Below are 19,098 nucleotides of genomic sequence, written 5' to 3'. Positions count from 1 at the left end.
GATTTAATCTCTGCTATTTTAAAGATACCAGCTTGCTGGTAGTGAATAGTGCATTTGAATTATATGCAATAATTATTACGTCCACCAAAGGAAATGCTACTTTTCATAGACCGGGCACTATTCTTGCCAAATTGTTAAATAAGACCTTGTACAGCTATCCTCAAAGTAGGCATTTCAATGTCAATGTTCGCATTACTAATGTTATTACGTTATTGTCTCTCAAGGCATTGTTTCTCCAAAAATTCTGCTTATTTAACAGCAGGAGTTTAGCAATTATTGTGTCATATTATTTGTCAAGCTTGTCTTATTAGTTGTCATAAGATTATTAAAAGGTTACAGAACAAACTCAAATTAAACTCTTTACAAACCTTTTGATTTATCTAATGATATGATTAAACTATATCTTATAACCATTATTTTATTACAAAAGAACAGGACTTTTTTTTTTAAGTTTCTTTTGCTTTAAAAAGGTAAAATAAATTTTTTTTAAAAAATTTGATAAATTTAGACTTAAAGGGGTTTTCCTCCCATAGACATCTTATCCCTGCCACTGGGACCTGCCGCGATCTCCGTGCAGCATCCGGCATTCTGTGCCGGATGCTCCTCCAATCTCGGAAACAGTGGGTTTCCGGTGCTGGAGATGCAACATCATGCCACACCCCCTCATGATGTCATGCCACTCCCCCTCCATTCATGTCTATGCCATAGGCATGAATGGTCGGGGCGTGCCATGATGTCTCAAAGGGGCATGACGTGACGTCACGTCTCCAGTCCTGGAAACCCACTGTTTCTTAGACTGGAGCAGCACCAGGGACAGAATTCCGGGTGCTGCATGAAGATTGCGGTGGGATCAGAAATCTTATCCCCTATTCCCCCAAAATGTGCATGAAGCTGTATTACTATGGATGTTTCTTTTTTTTAAGGAAAAATCTTGGTGCCACATATGGGTTATTTATGTAGTGTGTAAAAAATTCTTACACAATTATTTTGTGCCTTATTCTGTTTTAACACTACATTAATAAAAAAAAATGTAGTGGGTACACCAGCATGTACGTGTCCTAAAATTAATAAGGTGTGCAGTGTGTATTTTCAACCTTAACCTCTTAAGGACCAAGGACGTATGAGTACGTCCTTGGTCCCACTCCCGTGATATAACGCGGGGTCCCATGGTGACCCCGCATCATATGACGTCGGGCCCGGCGTCATAGTGAAGCCGGGACCTGCCACTAAAAGTGCGGCACTGATCGCGGTGCCGCGTGCTATTAACCCTTTAGCCGCGCGCTCAAAGCTGAGCCAGGCGGCTAAAAGTGAAAGTAAAAAGTGCCGGTTAGCTCAGCGGGCTGTTCGGGATAGCCGCGGCGAAATTGCGGCATCCCGAACAGCTTACAGGACAGGGTCCCTACCTGCCTCCTCGCTGTCCGATCGCCGAATGACTGCTCAGTGCCTGAGATCCAGGAATGAACAGTCAAGCGGCAGAATCAATGATCACTGGTTTCCTATGAGAAACCAGTGATCAATGTAAAAGATCAGTGTGTGCAGTGTTATAGGTCCCTATGGGAGCTATAACACTGCAAAAAAAAAGTGAAAAAAAAGTGAATAAAGATCATTTAACCCCTTCCCTATTAAAAGTTTGAATCACCCTCCTTTTCCCATGAAAAAAAACACAGTGTAAATAAAAATAAAAATAAACATATATGGTATCGCCGCGTGCAGAAATGTCTGAATTATAAAAATATATAGTTAATTAAACCGCATGGTCAATGGCGTTTGCGCAAAAACATTCCAAAGTCCAAAATAGTGCAATCAATAAGTCCTATAAATGCAAAAATTGTACCATTAAAAACTTCAGATCACAGCGCAAAAAAATGAGCCCTCATACGACCCCATACACGGAAAAATAAAAAAGTTATAGGGGTCAGAAGATGACAATCTTAAACGTATTAATTTTCCTGCATGAAGTTATGATTTTTTCCAGAAGTACGACAAAATCAAACCTATATAAGTAGGGTATCATTTTAATCGTATGAACCTACAGAATAAAGATAAGGTGTCATTTTTACCGAAAAATTTACTACGTAGAAACGGAAGCCCCCAAAATTTACAAAACTGCAGGTTTTTTTTTCAATTTTGTCTCACAATGTGTTTTTTTTCCATTTCACCGTAGATTTTTGGGCAAAATGACGTCATTACAAAGTAGAATTGGTGGCGCAAAAAATAAGCAATCATATGGATTTTTAGGTGCAAAATTGAAAGAGTTTTTTAAAGGCAAGGAGCAAAAAACGAAAGTGCAGAAACGAAAATCCCCCCGGTCCTTAAGGGGTTAAAATTAATAGTGTTATTAGTTATATAGTAAATTTTTTCTATAATTAACATTAACTTTAATGCTGCAGAAGATGCAGAAGAAGAACAGTTGTTAAAGTGGGTATTAATGTCCTTTTCTGCAGACGTATGTACTTTCTGTAAGACAGGTTGGACCTGGAATAAATGTCACTTTTAAATGGAGACTATTGCAAAGTAAAAAAAAAAAAAAATACTACCTGAGCAGATTTTAGAAATGTGCTTTGGAATAAGCAAAAATCTAAAAGTCGCAGCATGAATAGAAAAAAAAAATCTAACACGGAGTTTGATGAATCTCCTTCTATATGATTAACCACTTAGGGACCAAGGGCGTACAGGTACGTCTTTGTTCCCTGGTACTTAAAGGGGTACTCCGATGGAAAACTTTTTTTTTTTTATCAACTGGTGCCAGAAAGTTGAACAGATTTGTAAATTACTTCCATTAAAAAATCTTAATCCTTCCAGGACGTATTAGCTGCTGAATACTACAGAGGAAATTTTTTTCTTTTTGGAACACAGAGCTCTCTGCTGACATCATGACCACAATGCTCTCTGCTGACATATCTTTTCTATGGGGAGAAAATCCCCATAGGCGAAGGCTGTCTGGGCTTGCTGGGAGTTGTAGTTTCACAACAGCTGGAGGCACCCTGGTTGGGAAACACTGCCATAGAAAACCTTCAGGAGCTGTCCAGCGCTCCGGGGCTCACCTCTAGCCAGGTTAGGGTTAACAATCCTCCAGCGCGTCAGGCCCGATGTTGACATCACTATGGCACATGCGCAGATGATCCTCCGGAGAGAGGACCAACTGCGCATGCGCCCATCACGACATCCGATTCGCAGAAAGCAGCCATATCCGACCGAGGATTCCGTCGCGTGGGAGGCGGGCACGTACGGAGCGAGGGGCAGGCCAGCCTCCAACACACCACCCTCCACGGTGACGTCCCGATGACAAGATGGCGGCGGAAGAAAAGAAACAAAGTGGTCGGGGCAAGGCAGGAAGCAAATGAAGAAACCAGCTTCCGGGTCTGGAAAAAAGATAAGTAAAACACCACATACAGAACCGTTAGCAACATGAAAAAAAAGCCATAATAACATATAGCCCCAGAACTAACTAACTGCCAAAAGTAGGTTAAGGCAGTGGAGTACCCCTTTAAGGCCCAAATGGGCTGAGTTTTTAAGGGGTTAAGGTGAAAATGGGCTTGGCCCTAAAGGGTGTGAACAGACATTTTGAGATTTTTACAGTATGGTCCCTGACCGTGTGATTAGGTATTCTTATTTTCCTCTTTTTATTTTGCTTCATGTTCTAGGAGTGTGGTATAACTATTTCAGGGCTAGTGAGAGACATAACTAACTAATACAAAATTTTCCACAGCTCGCATTATGCAGCATTATTTTTCAATGCAGCTCTATGTGGGCTGGTGGAGTTCCGATCTAGCACTGTAACAGTAAATAATAAAAAAAAAATGTCTGTTACCCATGTTTGTACATGACAGGCTGTTTCAGAGCCTAAATATTAATATTGGTTTTACTATACCTTAACATGTTTCCTCTTATGTGTTTGTGCTTGATAAATATTTGATAAGCTGTTTATTGCCACTTGTTGTTATTTTAATGCTGTACCTTGTTGGTTTCAGGCCTTCAATGTGCATACCTTGGTGGAACTTGATAAGGTGCTGATGAAATCATTAAAAAACAGGATTTCGTCTTGTGAATACAATGCTCTTGAGCTGACACAGCACAGAAAAGGTAAGTATTTTTTCTATGTAGATTCTGGTTTGTTTAGATTTCCTAGACTGTATAATGTTGATTAAAACCTAAAGACTATGTTCACATGTCAAAATATTACAACGGAATCCAGCAAAAAATTTTGAGCCCCATTGTTTTCATCTGTCGTGGAAATTCTAATTACAGCCTGTTCAGAAAGAATTGACTTGTCAATTCTTTCTGCGGAATCCACTCGGGAATGCATTTCCATCTATGGAGACATTTCCAAGCGGTCCTAGTGCCGGGTGGACATTCTGCCATGTAAACATGCCCAAAGGTTGAGTGCTGGGCTGTGGGCAGGGCAATATTGATAAATTTTTGCTTTACAAAATTAGGAGCAATGCACAAAAACATGAGTTCTCGTTAATTGCCAGTATATAGTTTTAGAATTTATAGCTACATATTTACATTTTATTTTGTTAGTGTATGTCTCTGCTTGGAAAAGTGTAGCTTACTACGCCCTTCTGCTCACTAAAGGAAATGTATACTGACACATCAACTCAAAGTAGGCCAATACGACACTTTTGTAGAATACACAATACCTTTGGAATATGTGCTGGGATAACTGCTATTTTCCCCTCTTTTTTTTAAGTGTAACTATATTAGAATTCAAAACATATAATAAGATGACAAAACCACTTGGAATTAGAAAACACCTTTTTTTCTGTGACAACCTCCAAGTTGAAATTGTTATTGGACAATTCCTAGATATCTACTGTACTTTTTTCAGATACTGTAAAATTATCTTTTTTTTTTCTCTCTAAATGTAGCCAGCAACTTAACTTTCAATGGCCCAGATTTATTAAACTGTGTGAGAGGAAATATAGAGACATTTTTCCACAAGAACCAATCACAGCTCAGCTTTCACTTTACCTCAGCTTGTTAGCTTAGCTGTGATTAGTTGCTGTGGGAAAATCCCTCTATTTTTTCTCTCACACAGTTTGATAAATCTGGGCCAATGTCTTTATTCTGTTTATGGGTAACTTCAGCTAAGCTGGGCTTTCTTTTATGCTTAGCACTACTTCAGTTTGCTACCCTTTTACAAGGTAGAGTGTTTTTTTTCATGCCCCCTTTAGCACCCAGCATCAAGGTGGAGGACCCCCAGATATTACCCTCTCATTCATGTTGAGACAAAATGAGGGTAACTATCTATTGTTTAGTTTGGAAAATAGATTCCCAACAGAAAATTTACCATACTATTCATGTTATGGGTTAGTATGTTAATTTAATTAATTAAAAAATAGAAAGCAAAGAGAAAAGTACTCATTTCTATTATCTTACTGTTCCTACTTACTTAACCCCTTAAGGACGCAAGGTTTTTCCGTTTTTGCACTTTCATTTTTTCCTCCTTACTTTTAAGAGTCATAAGCCTTTCAATTTTGCACCTAAAAATCCATATGATGGCTTATTTTTTGCACCACCAATTCTACTTTGTAATGACATCAGTCATTTTACCCAAAAATCTACGGCAAAACAAAAAAATATCATTGTGCGACAAAATTGAAGAAAAAACACAATTTTGAGAGTTTGGGGGGCTTCTGTTTCTACGCAGTAAATTTTTCAGTAAAAATGATACTTTATCTTTATTCTGTAGGTCCATATGATTAAAATTATACCCTAATTATGTAGGTTTGATTTTGTCTTACTTATGGAAAAAATCATAACTACATGCACAAAAATGTATACGTTTAAAATTGTCATCTTCTGACCCCTATAAATTTTTTATTTTTATGTGTACAGGGATGTATGAGGGCTAATAGTTTGGACATTTATGCAGGCGGCGATCCCACATATGTTTATTTTTACTATGGTAACATATTTTTTATGTGGAATTTGGGAAAAGGGGGGTGATTTAAACTTTTAATCCCTTAACGACCAATGACGAATATTTATGTCCTTGGCCGGCTCCCGCGATATAACACGGGGTCACGCGGTGACGCCCCGTCATATCTGGTCAGTTCCGGCATGTATCTGAGGCCGGGACCCAGGGCTTATAGCGCTCGGCAACGATCGCGGTGCCGCGCGCTATTAACCCTTTAGACGCGGCGTTCAAAGTTGAATGCCGCATCTAAAACTAAAGTAAAACCTTACCGGGTGCTCAGTGGGGCTGATCGGGACCACTGCAGTGAAAATGCGGTGTCCCGATCAGCTGGGACGAAAGCGGAGGTCCTCTAACCTTCCTTCGGCCTGTCCCTTCGGCGATTGATTGCTCCAAGCCTGAGATGCAGGCTTGAGCAATCGACCACCGATAACACTGATCAATGCAAAGCTATGGCTTTTCAGTGAACAGTACTGGCAATCAGTGTATGCAATGTTATAGCCCCTATGGGAGCTATAACACTGCAAAAAAAAAAGTGTAAAAAAAAAGGTTAATAAATGTGATTTAGAAGTTCCCTTAATAAAAGTTCAAATCACCACCCTTTTCCCATTAAAAAAAAACTCCATGTAAATAAAAATAAATATAAACATATGTGGTATCGCCACGTTCATAAATGTCCGAACTATTAAAATATATCATTAATTAAACCGCTCGGTCAATGGCGTACACGCAAAAAATTTCAAAGTCCAAAATAACATTTTTTTGGTCGCTTTTTATATCATGAAAAAATGAATAAAAAGCGATGAAAAAGTCTGATCAATACATAAATAGTACCGCTAACAACTTACCGCTAGCAAAAATGAGCCCTCATACCGCCCCATATGCAGAAAAATTTAAAAGTTAAAGGGATCAGAAGATGACAATTTTAAACGTACAAATTTCCGTGCATGTAGTTATGATTTTTTCCAGAAGTACGACAAAATCAAACCTATATAAGTAGGGTATCATTTTAATCGTATGGACCTACAGAATAAAGATCAGGTTTTTTACCGAAAAATTTACTGCATAGAAACGGAAGCCCCCAAAAGTTACAAAATGGCGTTTTTTCTAAAATGTTGTCGCAAAATGATTTTTTTTTTCACTTTTGCTGTAGATTTTTAGGTAAAATGACTGATGTCACTGCAAAGTAGAATTGGTGGCGTAAAGAATAAACCATCATATCAATTTTTTGGTGCAAAATTGAAAGGGTTATGATTTTTAAAAGGTGAGGAGGAAAAAACGAAAGTGCAAAAGACGAAAACCCTGTGTCCTGAAGGGGTTAATGTATGTGTTTTCAATCTTTTTTTTTTTTTATATACTTTTAGTCCTCCTAGGGGACTTTTAGGAGGAATGACTAGATTCCTCATTCATATCAATGTGGTTTTATACAATCACATTGATCTGTGTGCTCTGCTCTCGATTGATAAAGCCTGGTCCTGCCAGGCTTTATCATTCAGAGTGCAGGAGCCACCGCAGCAGGAGAGGTAAGCCCTCTGGCTACCTCAGGAGTGGATCGCTCCCCCGCGATCGCGCTGCGGGGGGCAATCCACCCCACTGGATCACCAAGGAGCGTTTAAATGTCCCTTTAGACACCGCTGTCAACTTTGACAGCGGCGATCTAAAGGGTTATTATCCAGCCGCGGAAATCGCAACCGCATGTCGGCTATTAATGCTGGCCCACAGCTATGGGAATCAGCTGGGGGCTGCACGGTAGCCCGAGTCGGGAGCCCGCGTCATACAATGGTTGCCGTCTCAGGATGAGCCATCTCGTCCTTCGTCGGCAACTGGTTAAATAATCATTATACTGGTTGTCAGCAATTAAATAACTTTTGATATAAAATAGTAACATGGTAACATAGTTCATAAGGTTGAAAAAAGACCAGAGACCATCAAGTTCAACCTATATCCCTAATGATTCCCTACTGAATTGATCAAGGAATACAAAAAAAAAACGTGCTAGAGGTAAAAATTCCTTCCCGACTCCAAATATGGCAGTCAGAATAAATCCCTGGATCAAAGTTCTGTCCCTAAAATCTAATATCCATAACCTGTAATATCCATAACCATGTTATTATTCTCCAAAAATTCATTCAGTCCCCTTTTGAACTCTTATACCAAGTTCACCATGACCACCTCCTCTGGCAGAGAATTCCACAGTCTGACTGCTCTTACAGTAAACAACCTCCGTCTGTGCTGGTGTAGAAACCTTCTTTCCTCCAGACGTAGAGGATGCCCCCTTGTTATAGATACAGCTTCAAATCCGCATCTTCAAGTATATGTACAGGATACTGTATGTGTGAATAGACCTTAAAGGGGTATTCCAGGATTTTTTTTATTTTATTTGATTATTGTACAGGGGCTGTAAAGTTAGTGTAATTAATAATATACTGTAGTTTCTGTACATGTCTCTAACGACTGGTCATGTATTCTTATTTCATCTTTGCTCTGGAAGTTCACTTTTAACAGCATACGAAATTACTCCTGTCTCGGGTATTTCCCAGGATGCCGTGCGGCCGAGACCTGACATCACTAGTTAGGTGATGACAAGGAGCCTATCTGCTTCAATGGGTGGAACAGCTGAAGGCACCCTGATTAGAAAGCACTGACCTTTTTCATTGAATCTTGCTTGTTTGTTGTTCAATGGGTGTGGGGGCTGATGTGTGGGAGGTAGGAAAGTGGAATTTTAGGATTTGTAGTAAAAAAGAAAATCACATCTTTATGGTAATCTCACAACCCAAAGACAAGCGCAGATCCTTCCTAAGCATGAAGAAAGGATTATTAATATCCAGAAACGCGTTGTGTGAATAGAATAAAAGAAATTGAGACTTCTATCAGTATCCTTGAACCTTTTCTGCAACAGCGCAATCTTAGCTTCCGATTTCCTCCTCCTTCACTTTCTCTCACACGCCGGTGGATCCAGCGTGGGAAGCCGCAGCAGTTGTTTCATTAAGCCCACATCAGCGTTGTGCCTGGAATATGCACAACCCGACCAGGTGAGTGCGTTCCTCACTCACCCACATAATCCCACCTGGCCTGGAAGATCGCACACAGAAGCGCTCTGTTGTCTTTTGCCTTCCTAAGCATGTCCATTACTGTCTGGAAGGTAGGTGCTAAAATCCCCTTATGGTGGATAACCCCTTTAAGAATATCTTTTCTTACTTTGTACTAGCTTTGTGCATAGAACTATGCATATCTGGGTAATTTGGCCATGTTTTTGCGGAACCTAGTTGCACATTGCTTCTGATCATATGACCTGACATCATTGCTACATTTGTAAATGCCGGTAATGCAGGAATATTATAACATTACAGAAACGTATGTTTTATTGCTACAGTTCATCTTTTATAATGATAACAGAGATGTGCAAAATAGATTTGAGAAGTTGCACATACAAGAAAAAAAGGAAAAGAAAGTTAAAGAACTCTAAATGAGGTCAAATTGCTGTTTGATGATAAACTCTAAGTAATGGCTCAGTGGAAGACTGTAAAATTGTAGCTTGAGGCACACAGTATTTCCATCAAATGTGTTGTGTAATGAATTGGCTCAGAAGTTAGAAACATTAACGGCTGAAGCGTTGCTTTGAGTGGTATGCTTAGAATAGCATCTAAACATATGTTCAGTTCACACTTATACAAAATGTACAGGTTTTAGGGTCAACAGTGATATTTAAGTGTAATCATAGTGTTAGATTCTGACAAACAAATGTAAATACTGTCCATTCACTGCTGTAATACACTGCCATGTTTTCTTCTCTTGTATAATAAGCAATCTACATATATTGAATACGAATGTCGTTCAGCGTGAAGACATAATTGTTGGTATTATTCCAAGGAAAATCAATTAAGTCTTTAGATGCTGGACTGACTTTGATGTGTAATGTTTATCTCTTGATGGGAACTGTGCTTGTGAGATATGGTTATGAATAACATTTCACAGGTTTCATGTGTTTTTAAGTCCACTCTTGCCTTTATTTAGTCCAATATAAGCAGCAAAATTGTGCTGGTACCTTGATGCCTATAACCTATACAGACTGTTTCAAAAAGATGGACCCAATTTGAAAGTATATTTCACAATGGCAACAAGTTCTAATTACGCAAAAATTAGCAAACCGTTTAAAGAGTTATCACATTTTTGTCATCTTTATTTTACAATGTGTTCGTACATACAGATTGATAAAATATAGGGGGATATTTATCAAAACCTGGAGGAAGAGTTGACCAGTCATCCATGGCAACCAATCAGATTGCTTCTTTCCTTTTTAAAAAGGCTACTGAAAAATGAAAGAACCAATCTAGTTGCTTGTTATGGGCAACTGGTCAACCTTTCCTCTGCATGTTTGATAAATCTCCCCCCTAAACTTATATCAGGCTTTAAATTACACTGCAAACAATATTTCCATACAAAAAGGTTATTACCCAAACCCATCCACACCCACTAGCAGATAGGGCACAAAATAAAAGTAATTGAATAAAAATGTATTTGCTCACACACAGAACAACATTGAATTATTTTAGTGAATCGGTTGGAACAGGCCTTACAGAGGGATTTCATAGCAAATGGGTGAACGTACAACTTTTCAGTTGCCAGACACTTTTGTTCCATTGTAACAATTTGGACTATTTTGTCAGGTTCATTACATAAAATCTGAATTATAATCCATCTTAACTTCAGGTTGCAATGCAACAAAACTGGAGAAATTTAAAAAAGTTATAGGTCGTCAAAATAGAGGGATTTTAAACGTACTGATGTGGTTAAAAAGTTAGCTTTTTTAAGTGCAACAATAATAGAAAAGTGTGTAATCATGGTATCATTTTAATCATATTGACACACAGAATAAAGAACACCTCAGTTTTACCATAAATTGTACAGCATGAAAGCGAAAACTTCCAAAATTTGCAAAATTGCATTTATCTTTTTTATTTCCCCACACAAATAGTATTTTTTTTGTTGTTGCGCCATACATATTATGGTAAAATGAGTAATGTCCTTACAAAGGACAACTGATCGTGCAAAAAAACAAGCCCTCATACTAGCCAGTGGATGAAAATATTGGTCCTTGAGGTCAAAATGGGCTTGGTCCTTAAGGGGTTAATAATTTGTTGTAAGTCCACCATAATGCTGCTTTTATTTTATTTTTATTTTTTTTTTGTGAAATGGCTATTTCCTGTTGGAGTTCCTTCCCTCCAAGTACAAGCCCCAGGATCCCTTGTTTGTAAGTGTGAGATCACTTTTCTCCCTTTCTCCACACATCAGCCACCCCAACCATTGCAGCACAACTGAGCTGCCTTGCATTCTGTGCTGTGCTTGAAATTACAATTCAGATTTTATGTAATGAACCTGACAAAATAGTCCAAATTGTTGCAATGGAACAAAGTGTATTTTCTAAAAACTGAAAAGTTGTATATTTGCCCATTTGCTATAAAAATCCCTCTGTAAGGCCTGTTCCAACCAATACACTAAAACAATTAAATGTGGTCCTGTGTGTGATCAAATAAATATTAATTCATTTAGTTTTATTTTTGTGCACCATGGGTAAGGAGACCTTCATACAGTGTCTTAACATTGTTACTTACCCCCATGATGTTTCTCCAGTTTCTTTCCATTGCAACCTGAAATTAAGATGGATTATAATTCCCTGTAGCCTTGTGGGAAATAATCTCCCTTCCACCCAGTGGTCGCTCCACTCATTGAAGCTCAGACAGGATCCCTCTAAATACCTGACTAGTGATGTAATGCCTCGGGCCACACTGCAACCTAGGATATGCCTGAAACAACACTCATTTTGTATGCTGCTAAAAGTGAACATCAGGGCAAATATCACATAAGAATTGCCAGACCAGCCATCAAACACAGGCACAGACAACATATAAGGAACTACAATAACTGTACAGCCCCTGTAGCATAGTCAAATAAAAAATCCCAGAATACCCCTTTAAGTTATCAGTGACCATGTATTTTCTAGAGACCTTACAATTTTTATATTTCCAGTAAAAGCCCTTTTCATACTGGAACAGATGTAAGCGAGTATGACTACAGGATTAGAATATTCAGGGTTTGTTGTCTGTTACCATGGAGCTAAATAGGTCTTCATTACAACTGTAGAAACAAACAAAACAAGATAATAAAAAAATCAATTGACAATTGCTTTATGTTTTATTTTAATTACTTTGAGACAGTTTTAAAAAATAACTGCCTATAGGAGTGTATTAAACCAGTAGGTGTTATTTGTTGATTTTCTAATGTCTCCCTAAAAGCTCATGTATGCATTCAAATATTGTAAATGCAAACAACTCTTACATATAATCTTTCCTGCATATTTCTGCTTCATGTTCTTGTTTCCTCCATTGTCTTTGTTCCCTCACACTGGTAGAAATTAGAAGCTTTCCACCCCCTTCTTTCCTGATTATAAGCTTCTCATAATTAATTACGTACATTAAAAATTAGTCAACACAGGCAAAACAACTTAAGAGAGGTATAGATGAAATATGGAGGGAAATGGTACATTCGTGTGCAGGAAGCATATTGTTTATGAGCAAACAAGATACCTTTCTGCTTGTTAAAGCATCTTCCCCTCCATTTCCTCCTATCACCTCCCGCCTCACAAAAACATTGACTTGACAGCTATTAAATAAAGAGAGAAAGGAGTAAACAAAAGGATACATTTTACCACTGCAATAACTGTGTGTTATAGTCTATTCATAAGGAATAAATCTTAACTCTCCAATAACAGTGTGTGTTATAGTCTATTCATAACAAGTAAATCTTAACACTCCAAAACCGGATACTTTATATTCTCTTCATAAATATTCAGCAATTCTGTTCCCAGTAATCGTGTAGGGTTTTTGTTTTAAATGTTCAGACCTTATCTAAGCAACAGGATGACGTTGACTCTTCCGGGCTAATACTTCCCAGTCATAACATCATTTTACTTCATTCCAGGCCACAGGGGTGAAATAGAAGGAAGCATGAGTTTACATTTACAATATTGCAACAATTACAGCAACTATTGATTATTCCAGAAAAAAAAAAGGAAATCCAGCAATTCTTTCAAGCTGTGATCCGCCTAGGCATCTTAAGTGCTTCTGGTCGGATGGCTTCTGTTTGATTAACATTTTCTGAATTATTGATCACTCATTGAGATGTTACCCGCCTAGAAATAGTATTGTACAGAAATGTGACTGTGCAGGGTAGTTTCTTGGTGTTGAGGAATAATGGTAAAAATTACACAAAAAATGTGTCTCTTCATAGTACAATATTTGAGACTATTGAATGCTGTGAAAATATTTACTCATCTTGTCATGTTCATCAAGTGTCTAGCCCAGAATTTTAACATACTGATCATGGATGTCCGACCACTGAGAACCCCCTCATCTCTTGAACGGCACCCTGGCTCTCCTCATGCACAGGGCAGAGGTTGGCACTCCCCTCCTTGCATCTCTATAGGAAGGGCTAGATATACACAAGTACAATTATCATGTATCTCTGGCTCTTGTGTAGAGATGCATGGTGGGGGCATGTCGACCCAGGGTCAACCCTGCTCTATGCACGAACAGGGCTGAGGCACCATTCAGGATATCACAGGGGGTTCCAGCGTTTGGACCACCCAGTGATCAGACATTTATCCCCTATTCTGTAGATATATGATAAGTTATAAAACACTGGAGTACCCCTTTATGGCATAAGTACCAAGAGGACTGGTGCATCTTTGAGAGTTTTACATATACTGTAGTTTTACATACAGTAACCCCCCGGCATGCAATGGCCCTGACATATGATAAAATCGACATACTATGGCATCTCAGAGGCCATCACATGTCGGCATACGATGCTTTTATATGTCGGGGCCATCTCATTAACTGCTATCCGCAAAATGCTTAAGCTGCTGTCGGATAGCAGTTTAAGCATCCCGGACAGGTTCCCTTACATATCCCCGCTGCTCCGGGTCCACGTCGCGATCCTCCGGCGTCTTCTGTATCTTCTCCAGAGTCCGGGCCTCGCTTTCCGGCGTCGTTATTATGTCAGTGCGCACGCTGTTCTGGCGCAGCAGCGTAATAACGTTACCAGAAAGCGAGTCCCGGACCCTGCAGAAGATGCGTAAGAAGCCGGAGGATCCCGAAGAAGACACCGGAGAAACGGGACAGCATCAGGAGCCCCTGGGACAGCATCGGGAGCGGTGAGGACGCGGTCCGGAGCGGCGGGGACAGGTGAGTGTAACTTCCTATACTTTACATTGCACGGATCCCTCAACATACGATGGATTCGACAAACGATGGGTCATTTGGAACGAATTACCATCGTATGTTGAGGGACCACTGTATACTGTAGGTGGGACAAGCCGTAGTAGAAGGTAGACTCTCAGAGGTCCACACTGGTATGGTAGAACATTCTGTGAAGTAACACTCAGCCTAGCTCAGTGGGACCTCTGGTGGAGACCAAGGTCCCTGATCTCAAATTAAGGATTTGCAAAGAATGGTCAGGCCACTGTTAGTCATCTGTTCAACTGAACCATATGTTGTTCTGGAGTGCCCCACTGAGGCACTGTTTTCTAGCTGGGCCATTAGTTTTGGACTAATTGTGGCTTTGAGCAAATTAAAAGTGGGGCCATGAGTCGCTTGGCTTGAATGTGCTGCATCTCAGCTAATGTGAGCAAAAGGCGCTACATTGCAAACCTCAAGTGGCAGTGACTGCGCCCTGATAAATGTGATAAATAGATCCAGGATAAATTTCTGCTTGCTGCTATTTATGGGTCACAACATTATCTCATTCACTTATATTACCAGTTTAACCCCCGTATTGGTTAATTTGGCCTCCTCACTCTCAAATACTACTTTCTATGCTCTATGCTCTAGTGCTTGCTATGACTCTCTTATCTCAAATATACTGCCCCTAATGTCCCCCCACCATACACTGGTCTCCTTACCTTCCTTCCACAGCTCCCTCCCCCTATGCTTCCCATATTACCTATTTTACCTTATCTGCTTACACTGTCTAGCATGGATCTGTGATGACATCATCACTCTGGCAGGTCCTTGCAGTTACAGTAAGGGTCCATTCTCAAAGAGGAAGTTTAACAAGGAAATTCTCTGGAGATAACCTGACCCTCTCTATGCCCTGTAACTTTAAGCAGGATGTGCCCCCCCCCCCCACCCCCCATGTTTTTCTGCCACATGTTTTGATACCATAGATACATAGTGTGATTGAAAATGGTTTATACCGGAGAGGTGTTTCCTAACTTTCAGGGGGTTGATAGTACACCCCACGTATTGAAGATTGCAATCACGACATGTAAATAGGTAAATCACCCCTGAAGTGTCTATTTATTATACAATTTAGTTAAAAGGAAACATGCTATTCCTCTTTTCCTAGGGCTTGTGTCTGTCTGGATTCATGCCATATCTTTTCCATTGGCAAATATTAAAAATCCTCTAAAAAAAAGATGGTTATTACTTTCCTTATGTCAGATGATTGTTTTATGTTTTGATTTTTAATATTAACCAAATATGAAAACATAGTATAAAAATAAAAATGATGTTCACCACTTGTTTAATGGCAATATGTTGCCTAATTTTACCGATTAGACCCAGATACTAAAAACATATGGGGGGACATTTATCAATGTTTGGTTCTGTATTCCTTTTTTTATTTCTTTTTTTCTTACTATTTTTTTTGCTTATGTGCGACTTATTTATCAACTGGTCTCAGCCTGTTGATAAATTTCTTTCATGTAATCATTTTTATATATTTTTTGCTTTGGTAGTGGCTTTTTCTGCTCCATGTCTGAGCCGGAGTAAATTTAGTAGTTTTTTTCATGCAATGCGACTTTTTTGCAAATTTCGCACTTGATAAATCTCTGACCACTGCACGTCAAAAATCACTTTTTGCTTTGGTAAGCAAGATTTTTATTTTTTGCTTAGGACACTGCACAATCAAAAAGTCGCAGAAAAAAGAGAGTAGTCGCACGTGCAACTTTTTTGCAACAATTTTAAGCAAAAAAAAATACTAAATGTCCCCCATGGTCTTTTTTAAAATATGTTTCAATTTGTATTTATTTTTTATTTTTTTATTGTGGCTGCCAAATTGCCTGAGCTTTCTGCACATTAGATATGCTTCACAGTACTTCATAGACATAGAAAACAATAAACTCTTTTGATTATGGGAGAATTCCAAGCATGCTCTGTGAGGTTGAGCTCGGCCATAACTTATTGTGAATGGCCTGATCCCATCTTAAAAATGTGATGATAGCGAGGAAACTATTAAAACGTTTTCTCTACTTAGCAGGTTATGTCAGCTTATTATTAGACTTAGTGGCCAGAATGAAAACTACATAATTTCAGAATTATTTTATAATAAAAATAGTAAAAGAAAATTGGGGAAAACAAAATAATCATGTATTCTTAAATAATCTGTGTAACATAAAAACTGGATTCAAACAATAGGTCAATAGTGACAGAAAATTTGGAAAAAGCAGAGATCAGTGGATGACTGTAAGTTTTGAAGCAGCAGCTATACTAACAAGACCTTAATAAAAAAGCACACACACACACACACACACACATATATATATATATGTATATACCGTATTTATCGGCGTATAACACGCACTTTTTAGGCTAAAGTTTTTAGCCTAAAGTCTATGTGCGTGTTATACGCTGATACACCCCCAGGAAAGTCAGGGGGAGAGAGGCCGTTGCTGCCCGCTTCTCTCCCCCTGCCTTTCCTGGGGTCTAAAGCCCTGCTGCCGGCCCTTCTCTCCCCCTGGCTATCGGCGCCGCTGCCCGTTCTGTCCCCCTGACTATCGGTGCCGGCGCCCCATTGCCAGCGCCGATAGCCAGGGGAGAGAAGCGGCGCCAACCATTGTCGGCGCCGCTGCCCCGTTGCTCCCCCCATCCCCGGTGGCATAATTACCTGTTGCCGGGGTCGGGTCCGCGCTGCTTCAGGCCTCCGGTGTGTGTCCCCTGCGTCGTTGCTATGCGCTGCACGGCGCGGCGCATGACGTCAGTGCGCGGCGCCGTGCAGTGCATAGCAATGACGCAGTGGATGCACGCCGGAGGCCTGAAGCAGCGCGGACCCGACCCCGGCAACAGGTAATTATGCCACCGGGGATGGGGGGAGGCAATGGGGCAATGGCGCCGGCAATGGGTGCCGCTGCCCCTTCTCTCCCCCTGGCTGTCGGCGCCGCTTCTCTCCCCCTGGCTATCAGTGCCGGCAATGGGGCGCCCGCACCGATAGTCAGGGGGACAGAACGGGCAGTGGCGCCGATAGCCAGGGGGAGAGAAGGGCCGGCAGCAGGGCTCTAGACCCCAGGAAAGGCAGGGGGAGAGAAGCGGGCAGTGACGGCCTCTCTCCCCCTGCCTTTCCTGGGGGTGTATCGGGGTATACACGCGCACACACGCACCCTCATTTTACCATGGATATTTGGGTAGAAAACTTTTTTTACCCAAATATCCTTGGTAAAATGAGGGTGCGTGTTATAGGCCGGTGCATGGTATACCCCGATAAATACGGTATATAGACAAAGAATAAGTCAGCCAGCACTTTAGTTGATACCAAACTATTATATGGACCTGGCCTACAGGTGCAAGCTACTAGGCTAAATATACAGCAACAGAAGAATGCAGCAGCACACTGTATAAATGCAACAGCACACTGTATATATATATATATATATATATATATATATATATATATAGCCAAAATAATAGCATTTAAACTACTGTATGTATAAGCTTAAAAATTTATAATTTATAAGAGTGAGAACTGAGTATAAAATAACTGCCTGCATTTCTTGGGTTTGTGGAACACATGCTTAAAATATATGACCACAATCAGAGGCAGGAAGCTTAATAAGGGTGCATCCTTTTGATCTAAAAATTTACATTAATAACAAGGAGGGCTATTGTGTTTGGTCTTTCTTATCACTGGAACAACAGTGAAAACACTGTATTTTATTATGTAGCCATGCTAATTTATTGTGATCCTGCTCAATGAACATTTCAGTATATACATTTCAGATAGATGGGGAAAAAAAAGCCTTTAACATGTAAATAAAATATTGTATAAGATGAAAGAAACCAATACACAATGGCCCTCATTTACTAAAAGTGGAATTTTTATTATGGAGTGTTTTCTATATCACTCCATTTTTTTCCAGGCTTATTTACTAATCTGTCGCACATGTCGGTTATTTTTGTGTCGCACGTTTTTTTTTACACTAGTCAATTGTGGCACACAAGCTCCAAACACGTGACACAAACTTTTTTTGGACCTTAAAGACCATTTATAAATAAAAATGTATTTGTGTGAGTCAAAAGGTGTCGGTTATTGTGTGAGGCAAACTCACACATTTTCTCGAGTGATTTTGGAAGTACTCCGAGTATTTTTGTTTTTTTGTGGGTAAAACGACCATTTTTGCATAAAACACGCCCAATTAGTCACACAGACGTTGCGACAAAAGTTTAGGCGCAATAACCAATAAAAAGAGTTGGTTGGACTTTAGTAAATGAGGGCCAATGTCTGAATATAATGAGAACAATAGAGAGGAAAGAAGCACATAAACCATGTAGTTGTAAGCAGGAGCACTAAAAAACAATAATTCTCAGTCAACATATTCTTAGGAATATTAATCTTTTAGTTCCTGCATATTAACCCATTAAATTAAAACAAATATAATGACAATGGATGGTGTATACCGTAATAATAATAATAATAATAATGATAATAATAATAAAAATAATCGGTATTACTATAAAATATAACAAACGCTGTGCTGGCTACTTAGGGTGTTGTCCAGGTAGGAAAGGTGTGTTGTGGCCTTCTTCTGGAACCCTAGGTAGTCTGTGAGTTTCTCACTGTGCTCAGCAGTGGTCGCCTAGGTGTGTTGCTACTCAGGCCAGCCTAAAAGTGATAGACTGTTATCTAAGGTCTTTCTTTAGCCAAACCTATGTAGCTTAGCAGAGACAAGAATGCTCTCCATAGAACAATAATCCCCCAGCACTTGCAGACACGATGTGAGTAAAACCACAAACTTTATTTTATCTTCATTAAAAACATTGGGGATAGCACAGTTAAAACAGGGACCTACGCGTTTCAGCACATTTTCAAGGTCTTCTAAGAGCATGCATGACACCGAATAAATATAC

The 19,098-nt window shown here is 39.6% G+C and overlaps 1 protein-coding gene across 3 annotated transcripts in view; it reads left to right on the top strand.

Moving 5' to 3' along the window:
* The window catches only part of BANK1 (B cell scaffold protein with ankyrin repeats 1), a 472,180-nt gene that overhangs the window by 125,402 nt on the left and 327,680 nt on the right, over window positions 1-19,098 (top strand). For all 3 annotated transcript variants that reach the window (XM_056566500.1, XM_056566509.1, XM_056566520.1), the window contains exon 6: window positions 3,972-4,083. In XM_056566500.1, coding sequence (XP_056422475.1) covers window positions 3,972-4,083 — 112 coding nt within the window. The remainder of the gene's footprint in view (window positions 1-3,971; window positions 4,084-19,098) is intronic.

This window comes from Hyla sarda, chromosome 1 (assembly GCF_029499605.1).
Source record: "Hyla sarda isolate aHylSar1 chromosome 1, aHylSar1.hap1, whole genome shotgun sequence".
In the NCBI taxonomy this organism is placed as follows: domain Eukaryota; kingdom Metazoa; phylum Chordata; class Amphibia; order Anura; family Hylidae; genus Hyla; species Hyla sarda.
The sequence above is the reverse complement of the archived record's forward strand: the minus strand, read 5'-3'. Positions and strand labels throughout refer to the sequence as shown.